General features: G+C 46.6%; 3 protein-coding genes and 2 non-coding genes across 8 annotated transcripts in view; 3 read left to right on the forward strand and 2 right to left on the reverse strand.

Moving 5' to 3' along the window:
• The window catches only part of RSPRY1 (ring finger and SPRY domain containing 1), a 36,317-nt gene extending 27,167 nt beyond the window's left edge, over positions 1-9,150 (forward strand). The window contains exons 13-17 of the mRNA XM_054269541.1: positions 1,086-1,197; positions 2,230-2,332; positions 3,429-3,581; positions 5,643-5,747; positions 6,711-9,150. Of these exons, the coding sequence (XP_054125516.1) occupies positions 1,086-1,197; positions 2,230-2,332; positions 3,429-3,581; positions 5,643-5,747; positions 6,711-6,807 (570 nt within the window). The 3' untranslated portion in view covers positions 6,808-9,150. The remainder of the gene's footprint in view (positions 1-1,085; positions 1,198-2,229; positions 2,333-3,428; positions 3,582-5,642; positions 5,748-6,710) is intronic.
• A 504-nt stretch (positions 9,151-9,654) lies between these two features.
• On the forward strand, positions 9,655-17,266 carry ARL2BP (ADP ribosylation factor like GTPase 2 binding protein). 3 transcript variants are annotated; one of them, XM_054296336.1, is made up of 7 exons: positions 9,655-9,729; positions 10,569-10,678; positions 12,723-12,781; positions 14,220-14,326; positions 15,129-15,214; positions 16,039-16,135; positions 17,199-17,266. In XM_054296336.1, exons 2-7 carry the CDS (start codon positions 10,641-10,643, stop codon positions 17,259-17,261), a joined length of 450 nt encoding a protein of 149 aa, XP_054152311.1. In that variant the 5' UTR covers positions 9,655-9,729; positions 10,569-10,640; the 3' UTR covers positions 17,262-17,266. The 3 variants fall into 3 exon arrangements, with proteins under 3 accessions (XP_054152311.1, XP_054152312.1, XP_054152313.1); XM_054296337.1 differs by lacking the exon at positions 9,655-9,729 and adding an exon at positions 9,755-9,824; XM_054296338.1 differs by lacking the exon at positions 9,655-9,729 and adding an exon at positions 9,827-9,844.
• Positions 17,267-19,391: 2,125 nt separating this feature from the next.
• On the reverse strand, positions 19,392-22,330 carry PLLP (plasmolipin). Of its 2 annotated transcripts, none has more exons than XM_054296335.1 (4): positions 21,982-22,330; positions 20,101-20,274; positions 19,626-19,745; positions 19,392-19,544 (listed from the first exon to the last, which is right to left on the reverse strand). In XM_054296335.1, the coding sequence occupies exons 1-4, from the start codon at positions 21,988-21,990 to the stop codon at positions 19,431-19,433; spliced, it is 417 nt and encodes a 138-aa protein (XP_054152310.1). In that variant the 5' UTR covers positions 21,991-22,330; the 3' UTR covers positions 19,392-19,430. The 2 variants fall into 2 exon arrangements, with proteins under 2 accessions (XP_054152310.1, XP_054152309.1); XM_054296334.1 differs by lacking the exon at positions 21,982-22,330 and adding an exon at positions 21,576-21,701.
• A 206-nt stretch (positions 22,331-22,536) lies between these two features.
• TRNAL-CAG (transfer RNA leucine (anticodon CAG)) lies at positions 22,537-22,619 on the forward strand. The gene has a single exon. It is a non-coding gene; the product is annotated as a tRNA-Leu (tRNA).
• A 151-nt stretch (positions 22,620-22,770) lies between these two features.
• Positions 22,771-22,853, reverse strand: TRNAL-CAG (transfer RNA leucine (anticodon CAG)). Its single transcript has one exon. It is a non-coding gene; the product is annotated as a tRNA-Leu (tRNA).
• Positions 22,854-23,454: the final 601 nt, after the last annotated feature.

The raw sequence follows: 23,454 nt of genomic DNA on the forward strand, positions 1-23,454 counted from the left end.
TCCTCCTCACCCCAACAAATTCCCTTTTGATGTGAAAATGAAACTAAAACTAGTTTGAAAAAAATATTACCTTCATGGGGGAGACAGAAGGAAACCATTCCTGCTCCTGAAAGAGTGGTTTAGTGACAATTCTTTGCTTATTTTTTCTTCCAAGTTTGGGGTTAGATGCACAAGACAGTATTTCTGGTTTGGGCTCAGATGTTCATTAGTTCTTATCTATGTTACACTCTCGGAGCATGAGTTCTACAGCACTTCACTAACAAACTACAAAATGGAGCCCTGTCTCTTTCACTTCAAGGCCTTTTAAGGACAAACTGTATAATTAAGAAATAACACCTAAATTATTTTTACTTTTAACCCAATAACCAACCACCTGTGCCCCGCAATGACTTTTTCATCTAATTACACAGCACCACCCAAACCCATGGAGAAGGTGAAAAAGGACCAGCCTCCACCCTAAAAATTCCATCTTGCTTTATATACATTACTATATTTTAAAACCTTAAACTCCAAGTGATATTACACACTTCTACTCAAACTCCACACCCACAATCCCAGTTTTATCACTCAATTTTGGAAGTCTTCTCCACGGCCTCAGGTCAAATGCAGGGTCAGCTCCTGTCAGCACAGAAGGTCCAAAATTCTCAGTTTCCAGAGTTCCAACAGTTTAGGTGATTGAAAACAGACTTCTAACCAATAACCAACCACCTGCACCCCACAATGTGGACTTTTTCATCTAATTACACAACACCACCCAAACCCATGGAGAAGGACCAGTCTCAGTCCTAAAATTTCCATCTTACTTTATATATATTACTATGTTTTAAAACCTTAAACTCCAAATTTTCCACCATGTAGTGTTACACACTTCTACTCAAACTCCATACCCACAATCCCAGTTTTATCTTTCAATTTTGGAAGCCTTCTCCATGGCCTCAGGTCAAATGCAGGGTCAGCTCCTGTCAGTGCAGAAAGTCCAAAATTCTGAGTTTCCAGGGTTCCAGCAGTTTTAGGTGAATGAAAAGAGGCTTTAGCTGAGTGTGGGGAATGGCTGCAGGCTGAGGTGTTGTGCTCTGTCTCTGAAGGAAGGTTACGGCATCGGGGACGATGAATACTCCTGCGCGTACGATGGCTGCCGGCAGCTGATCTGGTACAACGCCCGAAGTAAACCACACTCCCATCCCTGCTGGAAAGAAGGTACTCACTCTGTCTGCTGCTCTTTATCCTAACTGCATTTCTGCACAGGATTCTTTCCCCTTGCAGGTGTCTGTTCATTGGTGTGAACAAAGCAGTTCCTGCCTCATTCTGACGATCACACAGGTTTAATAATTGCTGTGTCTTTGTGATTTAAATGGGCACAGTGGGCACTACACTCTTGTTCCCCAGTCTGTGTAAAGTCTTGTTGGTTAAACACTTTTTCTTTTCAAATGCAGAGTGAAAATCATAGCACAAATTAACATTGGACATTTAATCATTAGACTTTTTTGTAGTTGTACAAGTACAAACAAGTCATACAAACAAATTCACTTGTTTGTAGTTGTACACAACAAGGTTGAAATCTTCCTTTCTGGGTTAGAAGAGTTGTTTTAGAGAAGGGGAAAAAACCTTGATCTCTGAATTAGACTTTTTTTTTTTCTTTTTTAAGGAGGAGTTGCACTGTCTTGCTTACTTTAAATTCTTGGATAACTACTTGGACAGCAAAGTTCTGTTCTTGATCTCAGCTTTGAAATCTTGGTAGGATTCTGTGCATGCCAAGCTTGTGTGAACTGTGCCGCCTTCTCTTCTATTAAAAATTTCCCCCAAGGATGGCTAAATTAAAACACCTCTTAAAAATAAATAGCACAAGCATATTGGAAATTTCTTCTCAGAACACCCACTTGCTAAAGTCTATTTTCAACAGGTGTAAAATAGCCAAGGAGTGACAGAGTGCAGCTTTCTTCTGGCTTTGGCAAATACTCTGCAATACTTCTACAACTATGTAGTATTAATGCTCTGGCAAACTAAAATACTTAATTTTTTTACTATTTTCTTCTGGGTTTTTTGGTTTGGGTTGGGGTTTTTTTTTAGTTACTGTCTGTATCAATGTTTCTTCTTTTGTGCTTTTGCAAACAGTTCCTTTTAAGTAAGACAACTCACAGTGACATATGTGATACTTGAAACAATAACTGTTTTGGCTGTTGGCATTTAACAGAAATTAAATCTTTAAATTATTTTTGTTTTGCATGTAAGGAGACACAATAGGATTTCTACTAGACTTGCAAGAAAAGCAAATGATCTTCTATTTAAATGGAAACCAGCTTCCTGCTGAGAAGCAAGTATTTTCATCTGCTGTGTAAGTATCTGCTCATTTGGGAGGACATGACCTCTGTGGATAATTGTGTTAATTATATGAAGAGTTTTTAATTTGAGATGTAAATTTATATTTACTTACCTGAAGCCATCATTAAGCAAGTTTCCCTGTTGAAAGTTGCTTAGAAATCAGTAAAAGGGATATAATTTTACAGGTGGATTTCAGGGTCCAAAACAAATACCTTGGACTTTCCAAAGGTATGTTCAGCTCAGTGGTTTATACTGTCTAATTAGCATAGCATTAAAATAGATGAGGCTGCAGCAAAGATGAACAGTTTTCTGGTGCCTGAGGAACTTATCTTCTGAAAAACAAAGCCTTTCTGGTAAATGTTGGAGAGGGCTTGTTAACTGACTGCCATTCACTGGGGCCAGCTCCTGGAGCAGCACATTGAATATTCATCAGAGGATGTCTCTTGGTAGCATTGCAGGCAGGTGTTGGGCTTATTTTGCCAACTGTTGTTAAAATTAACATATGGTGAACTCCTCTAACTCTCCTAGGGAAGTTCAGCCTTTTACTTCAGAAAAGATAAGGTGGTGTAATACTTTAGAAAGCAGTTTAATTAAACATTACAGTACTTTATCAGTTATTCCTACCAGGCTAACAATTTCATCCATGATTTCTCCTCAGAATAAAGTTCAAGATGCAGGCAAAGAGTAGTTCGCTTTAAAGAGTTGCTGAGTATCTTCTTTATTGAGCTTTTAGTGCTCTGTGCTTTGAGTATGGAATTGATAAACTTGAGTACTTGTTAGAACTTGGGGTATTACTGAACTTATACCCTTCCTGTAAATTTGAGAGGTGATAGTTGTGATTTTAAATGTGACTAATCCTAGTTGCACAGTAGGCAGCCTTTATTTGACTCACTAAGACATTCAGATAAATCCCAACAGTAAATTCAGGAGTTGAGAACTAAACATGGTAAGTATGTGCAGCTGCAGCTTGATGCTCTCCCAGTTAGCTGCAAAACACTGGGATTAAACTTGTCTCTGTCTCAGGGTATATTTTCAAATGGTAATAGTAACATGTCTGAAAGCTCTGCTATTATTTAATCATTCTAAAATGCCTGTTCATCATGTTGCAGATCAGGATTTTTTGCTGCAGCAAGTTTCATGTCCTATCAACAATGTGAGTTCAACTTTGGGGCAAAACCCTTCAAGTACCCACCACCAATGAAGTTTAGTACCTTCAATGATCATGCCTTTCTCACAGCAGAAGAGAAAATCATTTTACCCAGGTAATCCTCCTACCTTGTGGGTTTGCAACTCAGACATGAAACATTTTATTTCTCTGCATGCAAAGTCTTGCCTTGTACTCAGCAAAATTTATTTCTTATGGGGTCATACTTCCATAGGTTCCTCTCCTAAGAGGATGAGACAATAGGGTCCAGTGCAGTTTCATCAGTAGGGCAGAAGATATGCAACCAAAATTTATTAAATGAAAATATATTTTGTAATATTAAGCTAATTAAAATGACCTAGTACCACACAGTAAGCTGTTTTAGTAGAAGTACCTTCTGCCATCTAAGGATTATTAGGCTGATTGAGGAGGTATGCTGTTAATTAAAAAAAGTTGTTCTATTTAAAATTGACCTAATTAGTGGTGTTGGCAGCATGGAGGTGCTGAATGATTGTAAGTCTTGAAATTGTCCTTTTCTGATCCTGATGAAAATTTCCCCATTTTTGAATGACAGTGCTGACAAAGGTTATTCAAATTTAGAAGTGTTTTCCCACCTAAATAAAATTCAACCCAGATAAAAACAGGTCTAGATACATTCTTCTTTAGCTTTTACCAAACTTCTGGCAGGAATGAAAACTAATAGCTCATGTGAATCAAGTTATTAGTAATAAAATAACTTACTGGAACATAAGCAGTAACACTGTACAGTGTAATCTATGTGGTATACCCTGGATTTCAGTATGTGACTGAAATAATCTTAAATTGTAACTAATTAAGTGTGGGTGATGTTGTTGGAGGGGGTACCCCTGGCTGTAATAACATTCAGAGACTGGTTTTGAATTATCTAGCTTTGATCAAGTGTATTTGAGGTACTTAAATACCTTTAAAAACAAAAGAAGAAAAACCCCCTTACTTCTGGGTTGGAGTCACACATTTGCAAAGTTTGAGGCTTGGAATATTGTATTTATGCAGAGAAAATCAAATGCAACTTGCCAAATCATTTTGTGCTTGCCTATAGCCAGAGTAAATTATTTCTGCTTGTGACTGCAGGTGCTTTAAGTGAGAGTCTGATGTAGTCTTTGAGATTTTCTGTTAGGTACAAATTTGTGTTCTTCTGTCTTGGTAGTGTCCCACACTGAATGAGAGGTTTGTAGTTTCTGGCTGATGCTCAAGTGGGATTGATGTTCAGGCAATAGCTGTGAGAGCTGTTAATGATTGTGCCAAAAGATGAGAGACAAAAAACTGGGGGAAACTGGTTTCCTGTTGATGCCTGACTGGTGAAACTTGGCCTCCTGTGCTACAGACCCTGCATTATGCAATAGCACTGAAAGGCTCCATTCAGGGCTGGACACGGTTGTTCTTTGTGTAAACAAAGATCATCCCTGCCCTACAGCCTGAACTGCTTGGAAATGATAAGCCAATTGTAAATTAAAAGATAGCTTTGATCATCTAAAAAGTGATAGGAGATAAGGCAAAGGCCTGTATGAGTGGGCCCTAATTATCCATCACAGGATTTAACATAAACTCATGCAGAGTTGTGCTGAATTTAGTGCATCTGGTGTGGGGCAAGACACATCCCCTGCCATTGAGTAGTTGTGATGGGTGTTGTGTGTGTGTTCCAGCTGGGAAATGTCTTTATTTCATCAGATGAGGGATTTTTACCTATTTTCTGTCCCTTGTGGCTGTTGCCATACTGGGATGTTGATTTAATTTTTCTGGTTGTATTCTTTTAAACTCTGTTAGAGCATCATAGGGTTTCTGTATGTTGTTGATACATGGGTTTGTGAGGTTTATTTGTTTGGGTTTTTTTCTTAACTCCTGAAAGTTGCCAGGTACAAAAGAATTTCTGTAAGTGGTTCAGCTGTGGGAACTAGGAGAATTGTTATTTAATCCCCTCTTGGTCCCTTTCTGACAGACCAGCATAGGGAATCAGATTGTTTTGCAGGTATGTGAGTGTGTTAAGCCTTTTTTTGTGGGCAATTGTGATTGATGTTTATCAGCAGTGTGATGTAGCACTGCTACAAGTGTTATGTTGGTCTTGATGCAATTCTCAGAATAGTTTTGAATCAATTGCTTTGAGCCAAATTAATGTTTGGGGGGGGTCTCTCTCTCCCCTCAGACACAGGCGCCTGGCTTTGCTGAAGCAAGTGAGTATCAGAGAGAACTGCTGCACACTTTGCTGTGATGAGATAGCAGACACAGAACTCAGGCCGTGTGGACACAGGTAAAACCTTAAACCCAAATCCAAAGAAATAGGAAAATGTGTGTGTGATGCTCAGCTTAGATGAGGCTGTGTGCAGTCCCTGCTCATCTTGATTGACTCCCCAGGACAAAGGAAATAACCTTCCTTCCTTTTAAGGATGTGATGTGTAGAGGTTAAACACAGTATTCCCACTATGCCACTCATCCTACACCTGAGCAGATGGAACCCCTGGTTGTGTATTTGGGGAAGCACAGAGGCTACATCTGTGTGCTGCCCTGGGCTACTGAGTCTTATTTCCCTGATGTCAAAGACTTTACTGATTAGTACTTGATACTGGGGCTGTGAAATCCAGATCATGTGAGGAGAGCAGAAAATTCATAATATAGTCATACTCATTAAATGTTAAACAAATGGATTGTCTCAAGTCACAAATTCCTCTAAAAGCTAAAAATGAGCCAGCAGTATGAATTATACCATAATAGCACTTTTCTGCCTTTAAGCAGCCTACTGGGAAATAAATCCAGTTAAGTCCAATTCCTTAGAGTTTTGGAGCACTCATGGAAGGAGTCTTGCCCTGTGTCTAGATGCTGGAAAGTTAAAAGAGATGTGCCTGGATTGGAGAATTTGCTGCAGGGCACTGGGGCTGCTCTCCAGACCAGAGTGAGTGCAAGGATTAATGAGCTCAGGGAAGTGGGATCCTGAGCAGCTGCAGGTCTGGGAGATGCTGAGCAGCAGGAGCTCCTCAAAGCCTCTAAATGGATCCACCACACCTGACTTGCAATGCCTAATCTCCACACTGAGGGGCTTGACTGTGCCTCTGGCAGGCTGACTAAACTGCTTAGTGCTTGGTGTTATTTTGTTGTTGTTGTTGGTGAGTTTTTCATGCTGTAAAAGCAGGCTTTAACTGCTTGTGTTATTTTGTTGTTGTTGATTAGTTTTTCATACTGTAAAAGCAGGCTTTAACTGGTTTTTCTTCTCCTTCAGTGACCTGTGCATGGAGTGTGCCTTGCAATTGGAGACCTGCCCTTTGTGTCGACAGGAAATACAAACCCGAGTCAGACAGATCTCTCACATTTCATGACACACGTGGAGAAACACCACAGACTTGTTTTTAAAGAACTCCAACCAATACTGAAAGGGGAAAGCATCTCTAACCAATCCTTATGCACATAGAACCATAGCCACGGCCAGATTTCATGCTAACCTGTAATCTGTTTATGTTAAAACTGAAATCTTTAATAAGCTCTTCCCAGCTGCCAGCACTGGGAGCTGGATTCAGCAGTCAGGAGCTCTGGCTATTGGTTCCTCTGAGCAAGAGCAGAGGGAGTTGTCTCTTCTTCCCCTTTTCCTTCTCGCCTGTCGCAAGTGCTGAAAAGATTTGCACTGGAAGTACACATACAATGCATTTTAGAAAAGAAGAGAAAATAAGTATTTCCTAAAACAGGGCCGTGCTGTCTTGTGCTCGAAAGTCTCTATTTTTGGCAGAAGTCAGTGCTAAAAAGAGAATGCCAATGTTTTCCTGTTTAATGTAGCCTCCTGCTGGTCAGAGACTCTGTATTTTCAGATATTAAACTGCTCAAAGACTGAATCTGTACACAGACTGATTGAAAAGACAGTGTGGAGACTGTAGAGAAACTCACAGGTTTTAATAACTTGGTGATTCCAAAGAATGTTCTGATTTGTTTTTAAATGTTAAAAGATCAGTGGTATTTTCAAGTACATAATGTTTCTGATACTTTTAACTTCGGTACCCACATTTTTTTGTGAGGTTATAATTTTCAGGAGGTATTCTTAACTAATTATAATGCTGGACTGGAATTAATTTGATATTCTGGGTATTTTTTAAGGTATCATCGAACATCTTTTTTAATCAGTGTTGTTTTTGAAAGTTAGCTCAATTTTTCCAAGGTGAATATATCTTAAAATGTTAGAGGAGAGTTCTTGACCCATTTATTTAAAACAAGGTTATTTGGATAGCAATTTCAGTCTTATTCTTAACTCCTTAAAAATGCACCTTGCTTGCCACTTGTCAGTCCTGCTCTGAGCAGGTTTGGGGCCACACTTCCTATTTTTGGTAGGGATCATACAGTGGGAATCTCTGCTCCACTTTAATTACACATTTGTGATGTTTGTATGTTAAGGATGCACTTCAGTAGGCAGCTCTTGACTTTTACTAGGTTTCTACAAGGAATCAGGGTTCATAGCTGGTGTCAGTGAAGTAGCACAAAAATAGGTGGGGTTCTGCTTATTTTGCACCAACTGAGGATATGACTCGGTCTCTTCCAAGTCTTGCACCGGTTGATTTTTTTAAAAATATCTGTGTGTATAGTAGAACTTTACTAATTCACACACAACTTACACCAAAACCATCCCACTTCTTGGCAGTGATTCAGCAGCAGAGGCTGTTGTAGTGAATTCTCATGGTGTGATGTAGCTTATTTTTAAAATCATTTATTATCTTTATTGTACTATGAAGTACTAACAAAGCAGAGCCTGCTGAGCACTCTGGCTTCCTACAGACCTCAGCAGGAGCTGAGAGCTCTGCACACAGGTCCCAGAACCCAGCTCTCCAGCAACTCCTTTCGCCTTCTGCCTTTGCTGACTCAAGGGTGCTGAACTTCATCCAGAGATGTGTGAATTAGGAAAGTTCTGTCCATCGTTTTCACATTGACTTTTGTCCAAATGTAGACTGAATCCAGCAGCAGAGTGCTGGTTACTGTTTTTGCTAAAATGTGGATTCTCTTCCACCTTGGATGCCTGGTCTGATTTAAGTCAGGCTGGCAAATCTGTGCCACAGGGATCTCATTTCCTTGCTGAGTGTACTTTACAATGTTTTGCTGTATCCATGTTTTGTCAGGGCCGAGTCCCTTCCAGCTCAGTGAGCAAACATGAGCTCCATCACTGCCACAAGGGTGTTAAAAATTCAGAATCACTTTGAAATGAAGTTCTAAGCGCTTCCAAATGCAATTATGACCTTTTTATCCCTAAGGTACAAAGTTACAAATCATACTTTGGGGAAGAGGTGGGACAGAACCATTTTGAACTCTGCCTTAATAGAGTCTAGTAATTTCAGGGCTTTGGTTTCCCTGGCCAGGATTAACTGAGGTAAAATTTTCAGAAGTGCCTAGGACTCCTAATTTGTATCAACTGCTGTATGAGATTAAGGTCTTCAGGCCCAAGTCCACAATGGCTTCTGGGCATCTGCTGTCCCCTTGGAACGCAGGTGACCTTAGAGCCTCGCTGCCTTTGTGGACATGGGACTAAGTGCCTGTATGACAGAAAAGATGTGAATGCTTTGGAAAATTTTGCCCCAGACCGTCTTCCATGCAGCTGGTGCAGGGCAGAGGGAGCCAGCGGTGGCGGAGGAGGAAGCTGTGTTGCAGAGAACTGTCCTGTTCATTTCACAGAGGGAAAGGCTGTACCCTGTGCCGTCATGCGGGCCGGGGCCATGGCTGTCAGGCCGGGTGCGGTGTCAGCCCCGCTCCCTGCACCCCCGGAGCTTTGGGGACAGGGACGGGAGGGGCCGACTCCACAGGCCCTCACAGGGGGAAACGAATTGTAGCAAAGTTGTCCATTCAACAATAAAAACATCCTGAAGGCTGCTTGTTGTTCTTTAATTCCTTTTCGACTGCGGTGCATCTATGCGCTCGGGTGGGACATTGGTGCTGTGGGCGGGCAGGTTATCGCGCTGGTCGCTGGGCTGCAGCAGCTGCGGCTGTCCCCAACCCTCGGAGCCCACTCTACCGCTGCCATTAACAAGCAAATACTGTTGTCTCCTCTCTCCCCCCACAGGGCCCGGCCCGGCGCTGGACGCGCTCCCCGACCCGCCATGGCGGCGGCGCCGCCTTCCCGCGCAGCCCCCGCCGCGCTCTGATTGGACGAGCGGGCCGGGGGCGGGCCCGGCGGGCCGGAGCGGCGCTGTGATTGGCTGCGGGCGGGGCGGAAGAGCGCGTTCCCCAGGAGACGGCCCGAGGGGAGGGGGCTGCGCGCCGGCCTGAGGGCGGTGGGTGCGGGCGGGGGCGCGGGGCCGCGGGAGCGGGACACGGGGCCGGCGCTCCGGGAACGGCGGGATGGCACCGCCTTGTGCAGACAGGGACGGTGATGGCCCGCTACCCCGGGTCCCTTTGAGGGGCGGGAGGGAGTGTGGCGGACTGGCTGGCTGTCTGGGGAGGGGCAGGGCTGGAGGGCTGTGCCCGCCCTCGCCGGGACTGAGGCTGGGGAGGCGAGGGACGCGCTCGGCTCCCGCCAGGCTCGCGGGGATGGCCCGGGGCTGCTCTGAGGGCTGGCGGTGGGGGAAGCCTGGCGGGAGCAGCGGGGTCCTGTCGCCAGCGGCCCCGGGGACCCGTGTGCCCTGTGCCCGGTGTGCCCTGTGCCCGCGGTGCCCCGTCCCCGGTGTTCCCCATCCCCGGTGTGCCCCATCCCCGGTGTGCCCTGTCCCCAGCGCCCACTCACAGCCTTGGGCCCGAGTGTCCAGCCAGGACGCAGCCCCTGGGATCTCTGTCCAAAGCTGCTCTGGGACACACTAGAGCAGGGTGACGCTCTTATCTTATCTGGCTTTATTTCTATAATGGTCAGTCAGAGATGTTTCGGGAGAAAAGATGGAGAGGTGACTCAAAACCCTTTTATAGGGTCTGGTTGTATTTTGAGCCTGTTCTCTGAATGGGCAGAGAAAGTCTCTAGATTATTTAGGTTATTACAAAAAAACAGCAATCATTTTGGAAGAATGTGGTGTTGGAATTCCTGTGTTTAAGAATTAAAATTTATCTCCCAATTTGCTCTTCAGGAAATATATGGCAGTTCAGCAATTGATTTGTATTAACACTAAGTCATGTTATTCCTTAGCACTTGGGTCAAAAAGAAGAAATAACCACTAACAGCTGAAACATACATCTCCACTCTGGCTAGGCAGGAGCAATGGAGACTTCAGATGGAGAAAGTTTGGGTGTAGCCACGTGAGTATGCTGCATTCTCATGTGTCAGATTTCAATAAGCTAATCGCTGATTAAAAATCTTGATAGGAATATAATTACAGGAATGAATTGACACCACACTCTTTAGCAGATTCTGCCTCTTAGCAGAACAAAGGTGCAGAATGCAAAGCTGCAAGAGGGAATAACATCAGTACAGAGTTTAGGTGAAGTCAAACTAAATATCACTGTGGTCAGTGTAGCTGTGCTGAGGGATCAGAGCAAGCCTTGTAAAGGCTGGGAATTGCTTTTTCTGGTGTTCATTTTAAATTCAGAATTTCTTTTCAGAGTGTTTGTTGTCTTATGTCACTGATCCTGAGAGGAGACTTCCTCTGCTTGAGTCTTCTCCTCCTAAAACTGAGCCCATCCACAGGTGACCTCCGCCGAATTTCCCCCTGGCAGGTGCTAAGCTGCTGCTTCACCCCACAAGTGTCTGCCATACTCTTCTCCCAAGAGATGTGGCAGAAGGGAATGTGTGTCTCTGCCATGCATGGATTTAACTCTTTCAGCCCCAGACTCAGAGCAAAGGCCAGTGCCAGGGCTGCCTCAGCAGTGCAGTGTGCTGGCCCAGTCTGGGTAGGTGGCAGGGAATCAAACCTCAGAGTTGGTGAGCTCGTGTCTCTGTAGGTGTGTGGATACCCCGTGTGTTGTATAAAGAGATGGAATCGGGTTCTTTGGTTCTGTTACTCGCACAGACTTCAGCCAGGGTTTAAATTAACACTTTCTCCGTTGCTGTTAGGATAAGCTGCAGAAGTAGCAGTAGCATTTATTTGGAGGGGGTAAAAGAGTGGAAATTATCGCTGGCAGAGTCAGCGCACGCCGAGGGGAGCCCTGAGCCCGGCTGAGCTGCCCGCGGTGTCCCCGCTGCCGCCCTGTGCCGCCCTCTCGCGGGCTGTGCCCGGCCCCGGCTCCGCTCCCCTCCCCGGAGCAGCAATGCTGCTGCCAGGGTATCCTCGCTGAGCAGAAGCCTGTGGAAATTAAAGATCCCTTAATTTTTCCTGATCAGATCGAGCCTGATTATAGTTAAGCTGTCGGCTCAACTGCTGTTGGATTAATTTCACTGGAGTATTCTCTAATGGTAAAGCAACTTTAATGAGATTTTCAAAACTTTGTCTGAAGGGTTATCCTACTCTGTTTACTGATGAGAAAGAGACATTCCATTGAATTTAAATGATGCTTTCACTGATCGAAGTGATTTTTTTTCTTAAAGACAAATATCCCTGTTTCTTTGAGACTTCTTTCCCTCACATGTGAGAAAAGTTTGTCTTTCATCCCTTGGAGGAAATAGGAAGAGTTCATCTCCCACTAAAGAGCTGTGAATGCCAAAGACATCCTGTGGATTATTTACTGTGTCTGAACAAGATGCACAGTAATAGATCCAGACTCCTGATGCTGGCACCAAAGAATTTCTTCCCTGGATTAATTCAGATCCATAATGGTGTTTAATATTTGCTCATGATGGAATAACTTTAGGAGATTATCCCATTTATTTGGATCATATAAGGATGTTTCTTGCATAAGAAAAATATTGAAGTTTCTTCAGTTATGTAATACTTGTGTATACACTCAGTTTAAGTTGTTCCACAGGACCAAATATTTCAAAATATTCTCTAGAGTCTCTACAGTTCTGTGATCACCATGTGCAGGAATGAGTAGTGAAACTGGTAGCAGCTGGGATTTGTGGGTTGGAAAAGGTTTAATTTGCTGTTCTAATTACACTCTTTACATTCTTTTGCACCAGAACTAGAATTACCTTGACAGTAATGCCAGTAAAACAACATTTATTCTTTCTTGCAATTAGGCACCTTACTGGGAGGAAATAGAGGAGAGGCCTGATGAGAATCTCCATGGAGCAATCTTCTCATCAGTGCCAGGGATTGCTTTGTAGGTTGAAACTGGGAAGTTTTTCAGTTATCTTGTAATTACTGGGTTTATTTGTTTATTTGTACTTAGGCTTTTGTTAACACTTTTTAATTTTAGCTTTAATTTCTGCTGTGGTTAAAATATATTTTTTTTCTTTTGCTTTCAGCTCCACCACTTCTGATGAGTTTGATGCAGTTGTTGGCTATCTGGAGGACATCATAATGGGTAAGGTTTGCAAGTAGGTACAGACAACAGCAGGGCTGTTAAACATGTTGCCAGATAACTCTTCTGTTAATTAGCCAACACACAGAGCCCCTGCCTGCTTCATAGAGATTTTCCTTCCTTTCCTACCTGGTAGTGTAGTAAAAATATAAATAAAATTCTTCTGTGTGCTTGTGACTCTTGAAAATTATTCTCCACATCACTGCAGCACACTGCTTCTTAGAGAAACAGTAAAGATGCTTGTGCATCTCACAGAGAAATCAAAGCTTTCTGGGATTTTTATGGAAGAGGCTGAGAGGCAGCCTTCCCTTCCCCAGCTCTGCCCAGGCTTCTCCTGACATCTCTGCCAGGATGTTCTGAGAAGCTGCCATGGTTTGTGTGGGCAGTTTTCTGCAGTGCCCAGCTGCTGCTGCAGGGAGCCTTTTGCACTCTGATATAAAGCTGGTTCTATTGAGGGTTGGTTCTGTTCCAGGACTGAAAGCTGCAGGAATGGGGAGCCCTATTTCTGTGTATCCAGCCCTAAAGCACAAGGATGGTCACAGAATCACAGAATGGTTTGGGTTGGAAGGACCTTAAAGATCACTGACCCCCCCTGCCATGGGCAGGGACACCTTCCCCTGGAGCAGGCTGCTCACAGTCCCATCCAGCCTGGCTTTAGGCAGTAAAAGATGCTCAATTCTCAGGGATGTGGCTTTAATGAGAACTCAGTGTGTGCAGGGAAGGATTTTACAAGGTGCCAAGGCAGAATTCATGCTGATCAGCCATCAGCTGCTTTATAGGAACAGCCCATCATTTCTTTGGTCACATCCTTCCCAGAGAGATGCAGATTCTGGAGCCTCAGTTGCCTGGTGATGCAGTTAATTCTAGAGAAATGCTAACTAAATTAATCTGGAACATTTCAGAGTTTGGAAAGCTGTGCCTGGTGTCCTTTACCAGTGTTCATAAGTAAACTTTTTATTTATATCTGTTTTGTGGAATTCCATGGTAACCTACTGTGTTTATTTTTACTCTTCTTTTCTTCCACAACTGGAAAAAAATTATTTGGCAATTGAAAATTTAATCTGGGAATTTCACTAATATTTTTAAATTCAAAGACAAAACCTTAGAGTTCTTGTAGAAAAGAGGTATTCACTTATTAAAAAACACAGATGTTTTGCTGACTTTAGAGCCAGAGCAAAAAGAGGTTGAGAATAAATAACTATTAATAAATGTAGAGCAGCAGGACTGTTTTGGTAATATTTCACCATCAGCCTCTGTTCTCTCCCAGATGGGTCAGAAGTGGTGCTTTGGCAGCAGCTGTGGGGCTGATGTGATGAACTCTGCACGTGTGCAGGGCTCTGTGCTTGCAGCAGGGAAGCAGAGGACCAGTGAATGTGGGGTTTGTGTTACAGAAAGAATGACTAAACTCCTCACTCTGTGCTGCTTTTCTGTCATGGCCCAGATGATGATTTCCAGTTAATACAGAGGAATTTTTTGGAGAAGCACTACCAGGAGTTTGATGACTCAGAAGAAAACAAGCTCATCTATACAGACATTTTTAATGAATATGTAAGATACCTTTTCCTATTTTTCTTATTTTTTTTAAATGTAGTTCTCCCTTTATAAAATACCGGGCTTACATGGAGCAGATCCCAACAAGTTGCTGTTTCCTTCAGAAGCACAGCCATGATCTGTGAGCAAAAAGGTTTTTTCTGAAGCCTTAGGGTCCTTTCTCATTGTTTCACACAAAATTTTCTAGAATTACAAGAGTTTGGGTTCTGTTCAGCTTTTGCATTGGGTCATTTTAGTTTAACCAGCTTCCTGAAGAGCTTGTTTTTGAAAGATCACTGGTTTTCCCCTTGAATAAGAAAATCAAGTGTAATTGGGAAAATTTTGTGAATTTTTGTGAATTTTCTCTTTTTTTTTTTTTTGGAAGTTGTGTAGCTCGCTTGCATAGAAATTTAGCCAATTGCTGTAGTAAATAATGTGTTTAGCATGTGTGCAAACAAAGTTTCTTCTTTTCCAGTTGTTTTATTTCTTGTATTGGATAATTCTATCACATTCTTCATGCAAAGCATAATCAAGAAACTAGACCAGTCTACTATTCAGTACTATTAAATGAGCTGGAAAAATATTTGTTTCTAGATACAAATATTTGTTACTAGATAGAAATAGTCAGTGTTTGTTCTCCCCAAGATCCCCAGCAAAAAATGTGCAGCTCTGTGCCTCAGGGCTGGTGTGAGAGCAGAACCAGCAGCACCCCCTGAGGAATCTGCAGTGTCAGGAAGGTGTCAGTGTAAGGATGCTGTTTGAAATCTGCCTCTGAAATTGTTGTGGTCTTACTGGGGTGGTTTGTCTGGGTTTTTTTCAGATCTCTTTAGTAGAGAAATACATTGAAGAGAAGTTGCTCGATCGGATCCGTGGGTTTGATATGGTTGCTTTCACAGTGTCATTGCAGTAAGTCTCTGCTTTGCTTTTGCTTGAGGTTGTGTGCCTCTCAGTTCTTTTTATCTAGATTAAAGCTTAGATTTTTGGCTGTTTTTACTCTAGATAATGGTTCTACTTTAACTTAAAATAGAAGTGTTCATGCTGGCTGTGGCTGACTACTTTTCTTGCCTTCAGCATGTCCTGCAACTGTAAATTTCTGAATTATCCTGCTGAAATATATTTGGTTTGAAGGGGTAGGAAGAAAAATCAGACTGAGAGCACTGGAGGATTTTTGTATTTCTTGTCACTTTGAAGCCAGACCCTTAAAAGGTTGTGTCTTAACTCTTCCAGGCACCTCAGTAGCCTGGTGGTGTTTCAGTCATGTGGTTGAATTCCTTAATTGCAGTTTTCATGTGGAGCATCCAGAGAAGAGTTTGGTTTGTGTTCAGCTTTTGCATTGGGTCATTTTAGCTTAACCTGCTCCCTGAAGAGTTGCTTTTGAAAGATCACTGGTTTTCCCCTTGAATAAGAAAATCAAGTGTCATTGGGAACCAAGCATCTTAAAATATTTGAATCTGGTTAATTTTTAATGTTTCTTAAATAAACAGGTCAGGTTTTCAAGGACTGATATGATACTCATAGGTCTTTGATTTAGATAAATTTAACAATGGAGTTGGATTGGAAATACTGCCTGGTGATATTTGGCTGCAGTTTTGCTGTATGATAACCTGCAATAATATTCTTGTTTAAATACTGATATCATTCTACTTGTCCTTTTTGACCTTGTACCATTTTAAAAATAACAAATTTTCCTCACACAATTTTCTCATTCCCCAACTTCTTTTTCTCTGTAGACAACACAAAGATGAAATGCCAGGTGATATATTTGATCTGCTTCTCACATTTACAGACTTTCTGGCTTTCAAAGAAATGTTCTTGGAATACAGAGCTGTGAGTATTTCACATTGTTTATTTTCATTGGCACAGTAGCTGTTGGTTTTGTGTAGCTCCACCTGAGAGTGCCAAAGGAAAAGTTTCTGCAGTAGGTCACAGTATTTAATCAAAGGCTGTAACAGAGTCAAAAGAAAAATTAATTCAATGAGCAGCTTTTTAAACTCAAACTGCACATTTAATGATTTATAGAAAACATTAATAAAGCTGGCATGTGGAGCAGCTTGCCTGCTTTTGTGAACTTCCTGCATTTGTGAATATTGTTTTCCAAATGAACAGAAGGGAACACTTCTTCACTGTGACAGTCTCAGAGCTTGTGGAGTCTCCATCCTTGGAGATATTCTAAAGTTGTCTGGACACAGTCCTGAGTGACCATGCTTGAGTGTGGGGTTTGGCCCAGATCACCTCCAGAGATCCCTTTCCACCTTTGGAAAGGGATCCACATTCTGAGTCTATGGTATCTTCTTTTATTTTTTATTCCTAGTTTATCAAAAATCCACTTTTTAAGCCTCTTTCATTTGTTTTCTCCTCCTCTCTGTGCCAGCTGGAGAAATAAACAAAAGTGCTGAGATTTTTGGATGAGGTTTTTCCTAGCAAATAAAAATCAGTGCTCTCCAGTGTTGGACAAGGAGCAGAAGAGTCACAGTTGTGGTTGTGCCTCTGCCTCTTCCCCATCCCTGTGAATTTTGTGGAGATGGGGACAGGCTGAAGAGAGTTAATCTGTGTATCAGCATCAGGAGGAGTTTCAGCTGGGATTTGCAGTCTGGGGTCTCTGAGAGGCAAATGACAAGAGCCAGATTTCAGTAATCCCTGAGCCCCACAGCATTCCCAACCAGGGCTGAGCAAAGCTCTGCTCTGACATGGGCAGGGTGACAGGAATCCCTCACCCCAGGGATTCCTGGCAATCTTCTTGGGTTCACATTCAATCCCAGATGCTCCACTAACATGTAATTTTATATTGGTTTGATGCAGCAGAAAACGTATTGCCAGCTTCATTTTTTGAACTGCTTATTCCAAACCATCATGGAGTCACAGATTTCTCTTTTTTTCCCCATCTTTCTAGGAAAAAGAAGGTCGAAGTCTGGATTTAAGCAGTGCGTTAGTGGTGACTTCATTAAACCATTAAACAAATCATTCTGAAGGGAGTTCTGTTGTCTTTTAAGCGAGGTCTATTCAAATTTCAGAGGGGAAAGGCAGCGATTCCCCAGAGAGGGGCGGGGACTCGGCTCCCCTCGGCCATGGGAGGGAGGAGGGTGTTCGGTGGGGCCGGGCCGGGACTGTGGGTCCCTTTCCAGGGATGAAATCAAAGCTTGCTGGGATTTTTATACCCTTGCACAAATGGATGGAAGAGACTGTGAGAGGCAGCCTTCCTTTCCCCAGCTCTCCCCACACTTCTCCAGGATCTTAGAAGCTGCCGTGGTTTGTGTGGGCAGTTTTCTGCAGTGCCCAGCTGCTGCTGCAGGGAGCCTTTTGCACTCTGATATCAAGGGCCTGAGCTGCAGTTCGAGCTCCTTGTTCTTTGTCCTGTCTCTGCTGAGCACAGAGAACAGTTTATTCCTTCTGTTCCTGCAGCACCATTGCTTAACTGGAAATCACCCAGTTCCAACCCCCCTTCCACTGGAGCAGGTTGCTCACAATCCCATCCAGCCTGGCCTTAGGCAGTAAAAGATGCTCAATTCTCAGGGATGTGGCTTTAATGAGAACTCAGTGTGTGCAGGGAAGGGTTTTACAAGGTGCCAAGGCAGAATTCAGCTCCTTTATAGGAACAGCCCATCATTTCTTTGGTCACATCCTTCCCAGAGAGATGCAAATTCTGGAGCCTCAGTTGCCTGGTGATGCAGTTAATTCTGGAGAAATGCTAACTAAATTAATTTGGAACATTTCAGAGTTTGGAAGGCTGAGACCTGTGTCCTTTATCAGTGTTTGTAAGTAAATTTTCTGTCTAGATTTTGGATTTCAATAGTGACCTCCCATGTTAATTTCTATTAATTTTATTGATTTTATTTTCTTACTGTTCCTGTTTTATATATATATATATGCCTATACATCCATAACTGGAAATTTGATCCTTGATTTACTCACTGACAGCCAAATAAAGGCAGATGTGTCATGGGCCAATGCCATGTGTCCAGTTCCTTTTCAGTTCTCACCTTCCATCACTGCAGTTCCCTTTCCTGATCCTGCCTCTGCAGACAACCTGGTAAAACTTTTCCCCTGCAGAGCATTCAGTAAGATTTGCAGTGTAGCTCACCATGCACCAGCTTTGCAACTCACTGAATCTGCTTTTACCACCTTGTACAAGGAGGGTGTGAAAGGAAAAGCTGCTCTGCCTGGCTGGGCATCACTTTTCATTCTGACAAACAGCCAAAAGGTGAATTTGTGGTCTGGAACACAGGGGAGCAGTGTGGTTCTTCCCTCTCCTGAGGCACTGATCCTGCCTGTGTTCCCAGAGCTTCTGCAGACTTGATTGTAATTTCTGAGAATGACCTGCAGCTAATGGGTAAAATTGACTTGCTGGTTAATTAGGTGAACTCAGGAGAGTGTGGTGCTGAGCCAGGAAGAGGGAGTGATCAAAGCCTTGGCACCTCGTTGGTGTTCTTGTGGTCTTGGCTGCACACTCTGAGCGTGTGTGTGCATAAAGCAATGAGAGGTGAACGCTGTGGCTTTGTTCCCACATGGGCTAAAGCCCACATGGAGGGGAAGGAACAGCCACCTCTGCAGTGCCATCTCTGCTGTCCCCACCACGCTGTGCTGCCTTCTCACAAGTTTTCTCATGACAGACTCCAGTGCTGGATTCAGGAATGTTTTTATTTAAAGCATAAAATCTCTATTCAAATTGTTAGAAATCAATCCAAGAGCAGTTACGACTGCTTCCCTTGCTTCACTTCTCATCTTCCAGCTCTACCGCTGTTTCTGCACCTCGTTAATTGCATTACTTACACTGTAGCTGTGAACGAGCAGAGAGGGGAGCCTGGGCTTGGGTTAGTCAGTTTTAGTACTGCACTGTGCCAGACTGGCTGAGCCCCCTGAGTGGAGCTGCTCTGCTGAGGATCCAGATGAGCCCTGGGGATGAGCAGGAGCCGCAGCCCCAGCGAGTCCGTGTTGTGCTGAGGGCACATCAGCTGGGCGCATCCTCAGAAACCACAGGGCAGCATCCACGTGAGCCAGTGCTGAGCGCTGCTGCCAGCACAGGCTGCTCCCAGAACGGGCCCTGGTGGGACACGAGGCTCCAAGCCTGGCACAGGGTGGCCCCGGGGTGGCCCCAGGGTGGCCGGGCTCTGCTGCCCACTCCTCCTCACGCGTGGTCGCTCACTTGGCTGGTGGCCGCGTTGCTGCCCAGCCCCTTCCAGGCGCGGAAGCTGAAGAAGGTGCTCACCCCGTAGGTGATCATGGTGACACAGGCGAAGAACTGGAAGAGGAGCACACATCCATCCCGTGTGAGCTGGGGGCTGCCCTGGCCCTGCCCTCCCTCCCTCCCGCCGGTACTCACGGAGGCGGCGGCTCGCCGGTTGTAGTCCCACTGCCGCCAGGACGTGGGCTGCACGGCGGCCGCGCACGTCACGAAGGCCGTGATGTACAGCACGGTGGCCACGGCGTTGCAGATCATCAGCTGGGGAACAAAGAGGAGCTCCTGAGGTCTGGGCTCAGGATCGGGCATTCGCATTCCTCAGCTTCACATTCCTCCCCATTCCCCAGAATACATTAAATGCTCCCCAGGTTGTGCTGGGAGGTTTTTGGATGAACCCACAACTGCAGCAGTTGGTGGCTGTAACTTTCTGGATTGACACAGGACTTTCTGGTTTGAGCATTTTCTAAGCAATTCAAGGGCAGAATGAAACAACATCACTGTGCAAAGTGCAGGGGACTCGGTTCCATCAGCCCAGAAGAGACTGAAGCCTTCCCAGACCACCTTTCCAAGATGTTTCCCTCTTGGGATCCCCCCTCACCCCCTCTCAGCTACGCACCACAAGGGGCCAGGGGACCATGTAGAACTTCTGATGAAGCTGCAGGAGGTAAATCACCAAGAAAAGGAGCGTTAGTATCCAGAAGAAGAGGGACACGAACATCACCCAGCCGTAGGCCGCGTGCAGGTGGTACGTTGTGGCGGCGATGAGAGACCACACCAGCAAACCGAGCACCTGTGCGGGGAGAAGGGAACCTGTTCAGGGGCTGCTTCCTGCAGGGGGAGCACAGAACATCGCCCACAAGCCCAGGCACACCAGCACCAACAGCAGCTGTGTTCCCCTCACTCCAGGAGGGCAGTGGAAGGGCAGGAGAAGGGCTCCTTGGAAAGCCGCCGTGCCCCTGTGTAAGCCCGCACCGCCCGTTGTCATGGAAGGAACACAACAGCCTTTGTCCTGCCCGCGCCCAACGCCCTGGCTGCCCCGACAATGCCTCCTTGTCCGTCACATCCATTTCTAACGCTCGTGATCACAAAATATGTGCTGGGGAGAACCACGCAGGGGGCTCCTGCAGGAGTGGGAGGTGGCACGCGTGAGCTGCTGCCGGGGGAAAGCAGGGCGAGGTTTAACAGCGAGCCCTGAGCAAGGGGCGGCAGAGGTGGGAGCAGCTGCAGAGCTGGAAGGTCTCGGCTGCTGGCCTTGCTTCCATCTCTCTTTCCTGGCGCTCTACCAGGCACCCCCAGCAGCATCCTGCCCAGCCCCTACCCTGAGCGTTTGTCTCTATGCCACCACCAGCTCAGCCATGCCCAGGGGCTGGAATCTGGAGCCAGGAGCCAGGTCTGTGCCAGCCGTTTCACAGTGGCTGCTCAGGGCACATCCCACAACGCTGCCCCGAGGAGAGGGGGCGAGCAAAGAGGCTCCCAGGCCCAGGGGCAGCACCGTGGGCAGGTCACGAATGGCCCGGTCCGAAGCTGAACTCCCACCCCTGTGCGTTCATGCGGCACCGTGGTCCCGGGGACAGCACCAGCGGGAGATTATTGTGGCTGCCTCCGATGCTGAAGCAACGGGCAGTGATGCTGCTGCTCGATATGATGACAAGGACCCTTGGGCTCCTCTGAGAGGCTGGAAGGACAACCTGGAGAGCTGAGAGTGTTCCAGGCAGCGTGAGAGCCTCACGGGCACCCCCAGCACAGCTCCCCTGGAGTCACCGGGCTCCACGCACCCCGACCCATCGGCTGTGCCCTGCGGAGATCCCGCACGGATCAGCCCGCGCCTGGCACTGGGAACCACCCGGCACTGAGCGAAGTCACAACCGGCAAGGGGAGTGAGGACAAGAATCCGACTTTTCCTCTGGTTTACAGAGTGAAGGAGGAGAGAGGAGGCTGCACTGTCTTAGGGTTGGGGATTACTCAGGGTTAGACAGCGGAGATGGGGTCGGAGTGGCAACCGAAGAGAGCCCGCGCTGTTTCCAGCTGCAGAAAAGCCCCCGAGTGGGTGATGCCCTCCCTCCTTCCCCGCGCCCCCTCCCCGGTACTCACGGCCTGGGCGCACATCAGCCCCCCGAGCGGCGAGAGCAGGAAGGAGCCGTCCAGGGCCGGGGGGGAGCCCGGGGAGGCGCTCCGGGCTCTGGCGGCGCCGGGCAGCCCCGCCATGCCGCGCACCGGCCCCGGGACGGCCCCGGGACGGCCCCTCCGCGGGCGGGGCGCGGGTGGCTCCGGGGCGGCCGGGCTGACCCCGCCGCTGCCCCCGCCCCGCAGCCCCCGGAGCCTCCGCCCGGCGCCGCGCTGCGCTCCCGGTGTGCGGCCGTGTCCCCGTACCGGGGCACCGCCGACAAAGGGCGGCCCCACCGCGACGGCCCCCGCTCCCCGTATCCCGGCGATGCTCTGCTGGAGCAGCCCGGGACACCGCAACCTTCCGTGCAGCCGCGTCCTGCTCGGTGCTCACCGGGGACATTCGGTGGCATCCGGCGCATCCCGGTGCCTGGCGTTGCTCCTCGGCGGGGCCCGGGCGACACGCGTCTCCTTGTTAAATCCTGGAATAATTTGGGTTGGAAGTGATTTAAGGCATTTCGTTCCGACCTCCTGCCATGCAAGGACACATTCCACTAGAGCAGGTTGCTCCAAGCCCTTGGACTGGCTCCAACGTGGCCTTGAAATCTTCCAGCTTCTCAGGTCAATCTGCGTAGCGCCTCATCAGCCTCCACTCCGGGAGATTCCTGTCAGCCCGTATCCCGGGCTGGTCCAGGTCACTCTGGTGGGTAGCAGGACCCTCTGGACTGTCAGCCACTGCTCCCAGTTTGGTGTCATGTGCTCAGGGCATCCGGGCCCCATCACGCAGGTCGTTAATGCAGCCCGTGGCGCAGGGCTGGGCCCGGGGCTGTCCCGGGGCTGTCCTGGGGGTGTCTCAGGGTGTCCCGGGGCTGTCCCAGCAGTGACCGGACACAGCGGTTCGATTGGGATCTGGGATTGGAGGCGGCTACAAGGGACTTCGCCCCAGCAGGTCAGGATGGCCGAGCGGTCTAAGGCGCTGCGTTCAGGTCGCAGTCTCCCCTGGAGGCGTGGGTTCGAATCCCACTTCTGACAGCTACTTTTGCGCCGCCTGCGGGTGCTTTTAGCTGCGGAAGATGGGCGGGAGCGGGAATGGAAAAAAAAAAAAGAAAAGCGACCAAAAGCGCGCAATTAAAAGCAATTAACTAATTAACTACAGGCCAGCCTAACGCAAAAATACTCCAGTTGTCAGAAGTGGGATTCGAACCCACGCCTCCAGGGGAGACTGCGACCTGAACGCAGCGCCTTAGACCGCTCGGCCATCCTGACACCGCTGGGCGGCTCTGCCGGTCCGTGCTACACTTGAGGGCGTTGTGCGCACGTTCCGTGAGCTCAATCAGACCGCTGGCTGTGACACCGCCGTACTGTGACACCGCCCTGGGGAGCTTTCTCCAAAGCCCGACCAGCGTCTGCGTGAAGCAACTTTTCCTAACATCCAGCCTAAACCTCCCCACGCACAGCTTCAGCCGTTCCCTCAGGTTCTATCACTGGTCACAGACAGCAGCATTGCCCCTCTGGTGCCTCTTCAGAGGGAACTGAAGCCCACAATGAGCTCTGCCCTCAGTATCCTTTGTTTCAGGCTGAACAAGCCACTCCTCACATGGCTTCCCCTCCAGACCCTTCACCAGCCTCACGGCCTCCTTTGGATGCTCTGTTACAGCCTCAGATACTTCTTGTACTATGGTGCACAAATCTGCTCCCATAACTCGAGGTGAGGCTGCACCAGCACAGAGCAGAGTGGGACCATCACCTCCCCATCCTGCAACTGCATTTAACAATCCCAGTTTAACATAAAAATGGATGGTTGAGGCACAGCTGAAAGTTTTTGCTGCATATATTTGCTTGAGACTAATAGCTCTAAACCAATCTG

Source organism: Melozone crissalis, unplaced genomic scaffold (assembly GCF_028551555.1).
Source record: "Melozone crissalis strain CALT ecotype California unplaced genomic scaffold, PUWL_Pcris_2 ptg000007l_1, whole genome shotgun sequence".
Taxonomy (NCBI): Eukaryota; Metazoa; Chordata; class Aves; order Passeriformes; family Passerellidae; genus Melozone; species Melozone crissalis.

Coding starts and splice junctions, on each gene's coding strand:
- ARL2BP (XM_054296336.1), top strand. CDS start 10,641: ATGGAGACTTCAGATGGAGAAAGTTTGGGTGTAGCCAC. Junction 10,679..12,722: donor GAAAGTTTGGGTGTAGCCAC/GTGAGTATGCTG, acceptor TTTTGCTTTCAG/CTCCACCACTTCTGATGAGT. Junction 15,215..16,038: donor GCTTTCACAGTGTCATTGCA/GTAAGTCTCTGC, acceptor TTTTCTCTGTAG/ACAACACAAAGATGAAATGC.
- PLLP (XM_054296334.1), bottom strand. CDS start 21,689: ATGGCGGGGCTGCCCGGCGCCGCCAGAGCCCGGAGCGCCTCCCCGGGC. Junction 20,275..21,575: donor GGCTGATGTGCGCCCAGGCC/GTGAGTACCGGG, acceptor CTCCCCGCACAG/GTGCTCGGTTTGCTGGTGTG. Junction 19,746..20,100: donor TGGTCCCCTGGCCCCTTGTG/GTGCGTAGCTGA, acceptor TTTGTTCCCCAG/CTGATGATCTGCAACGCCGT.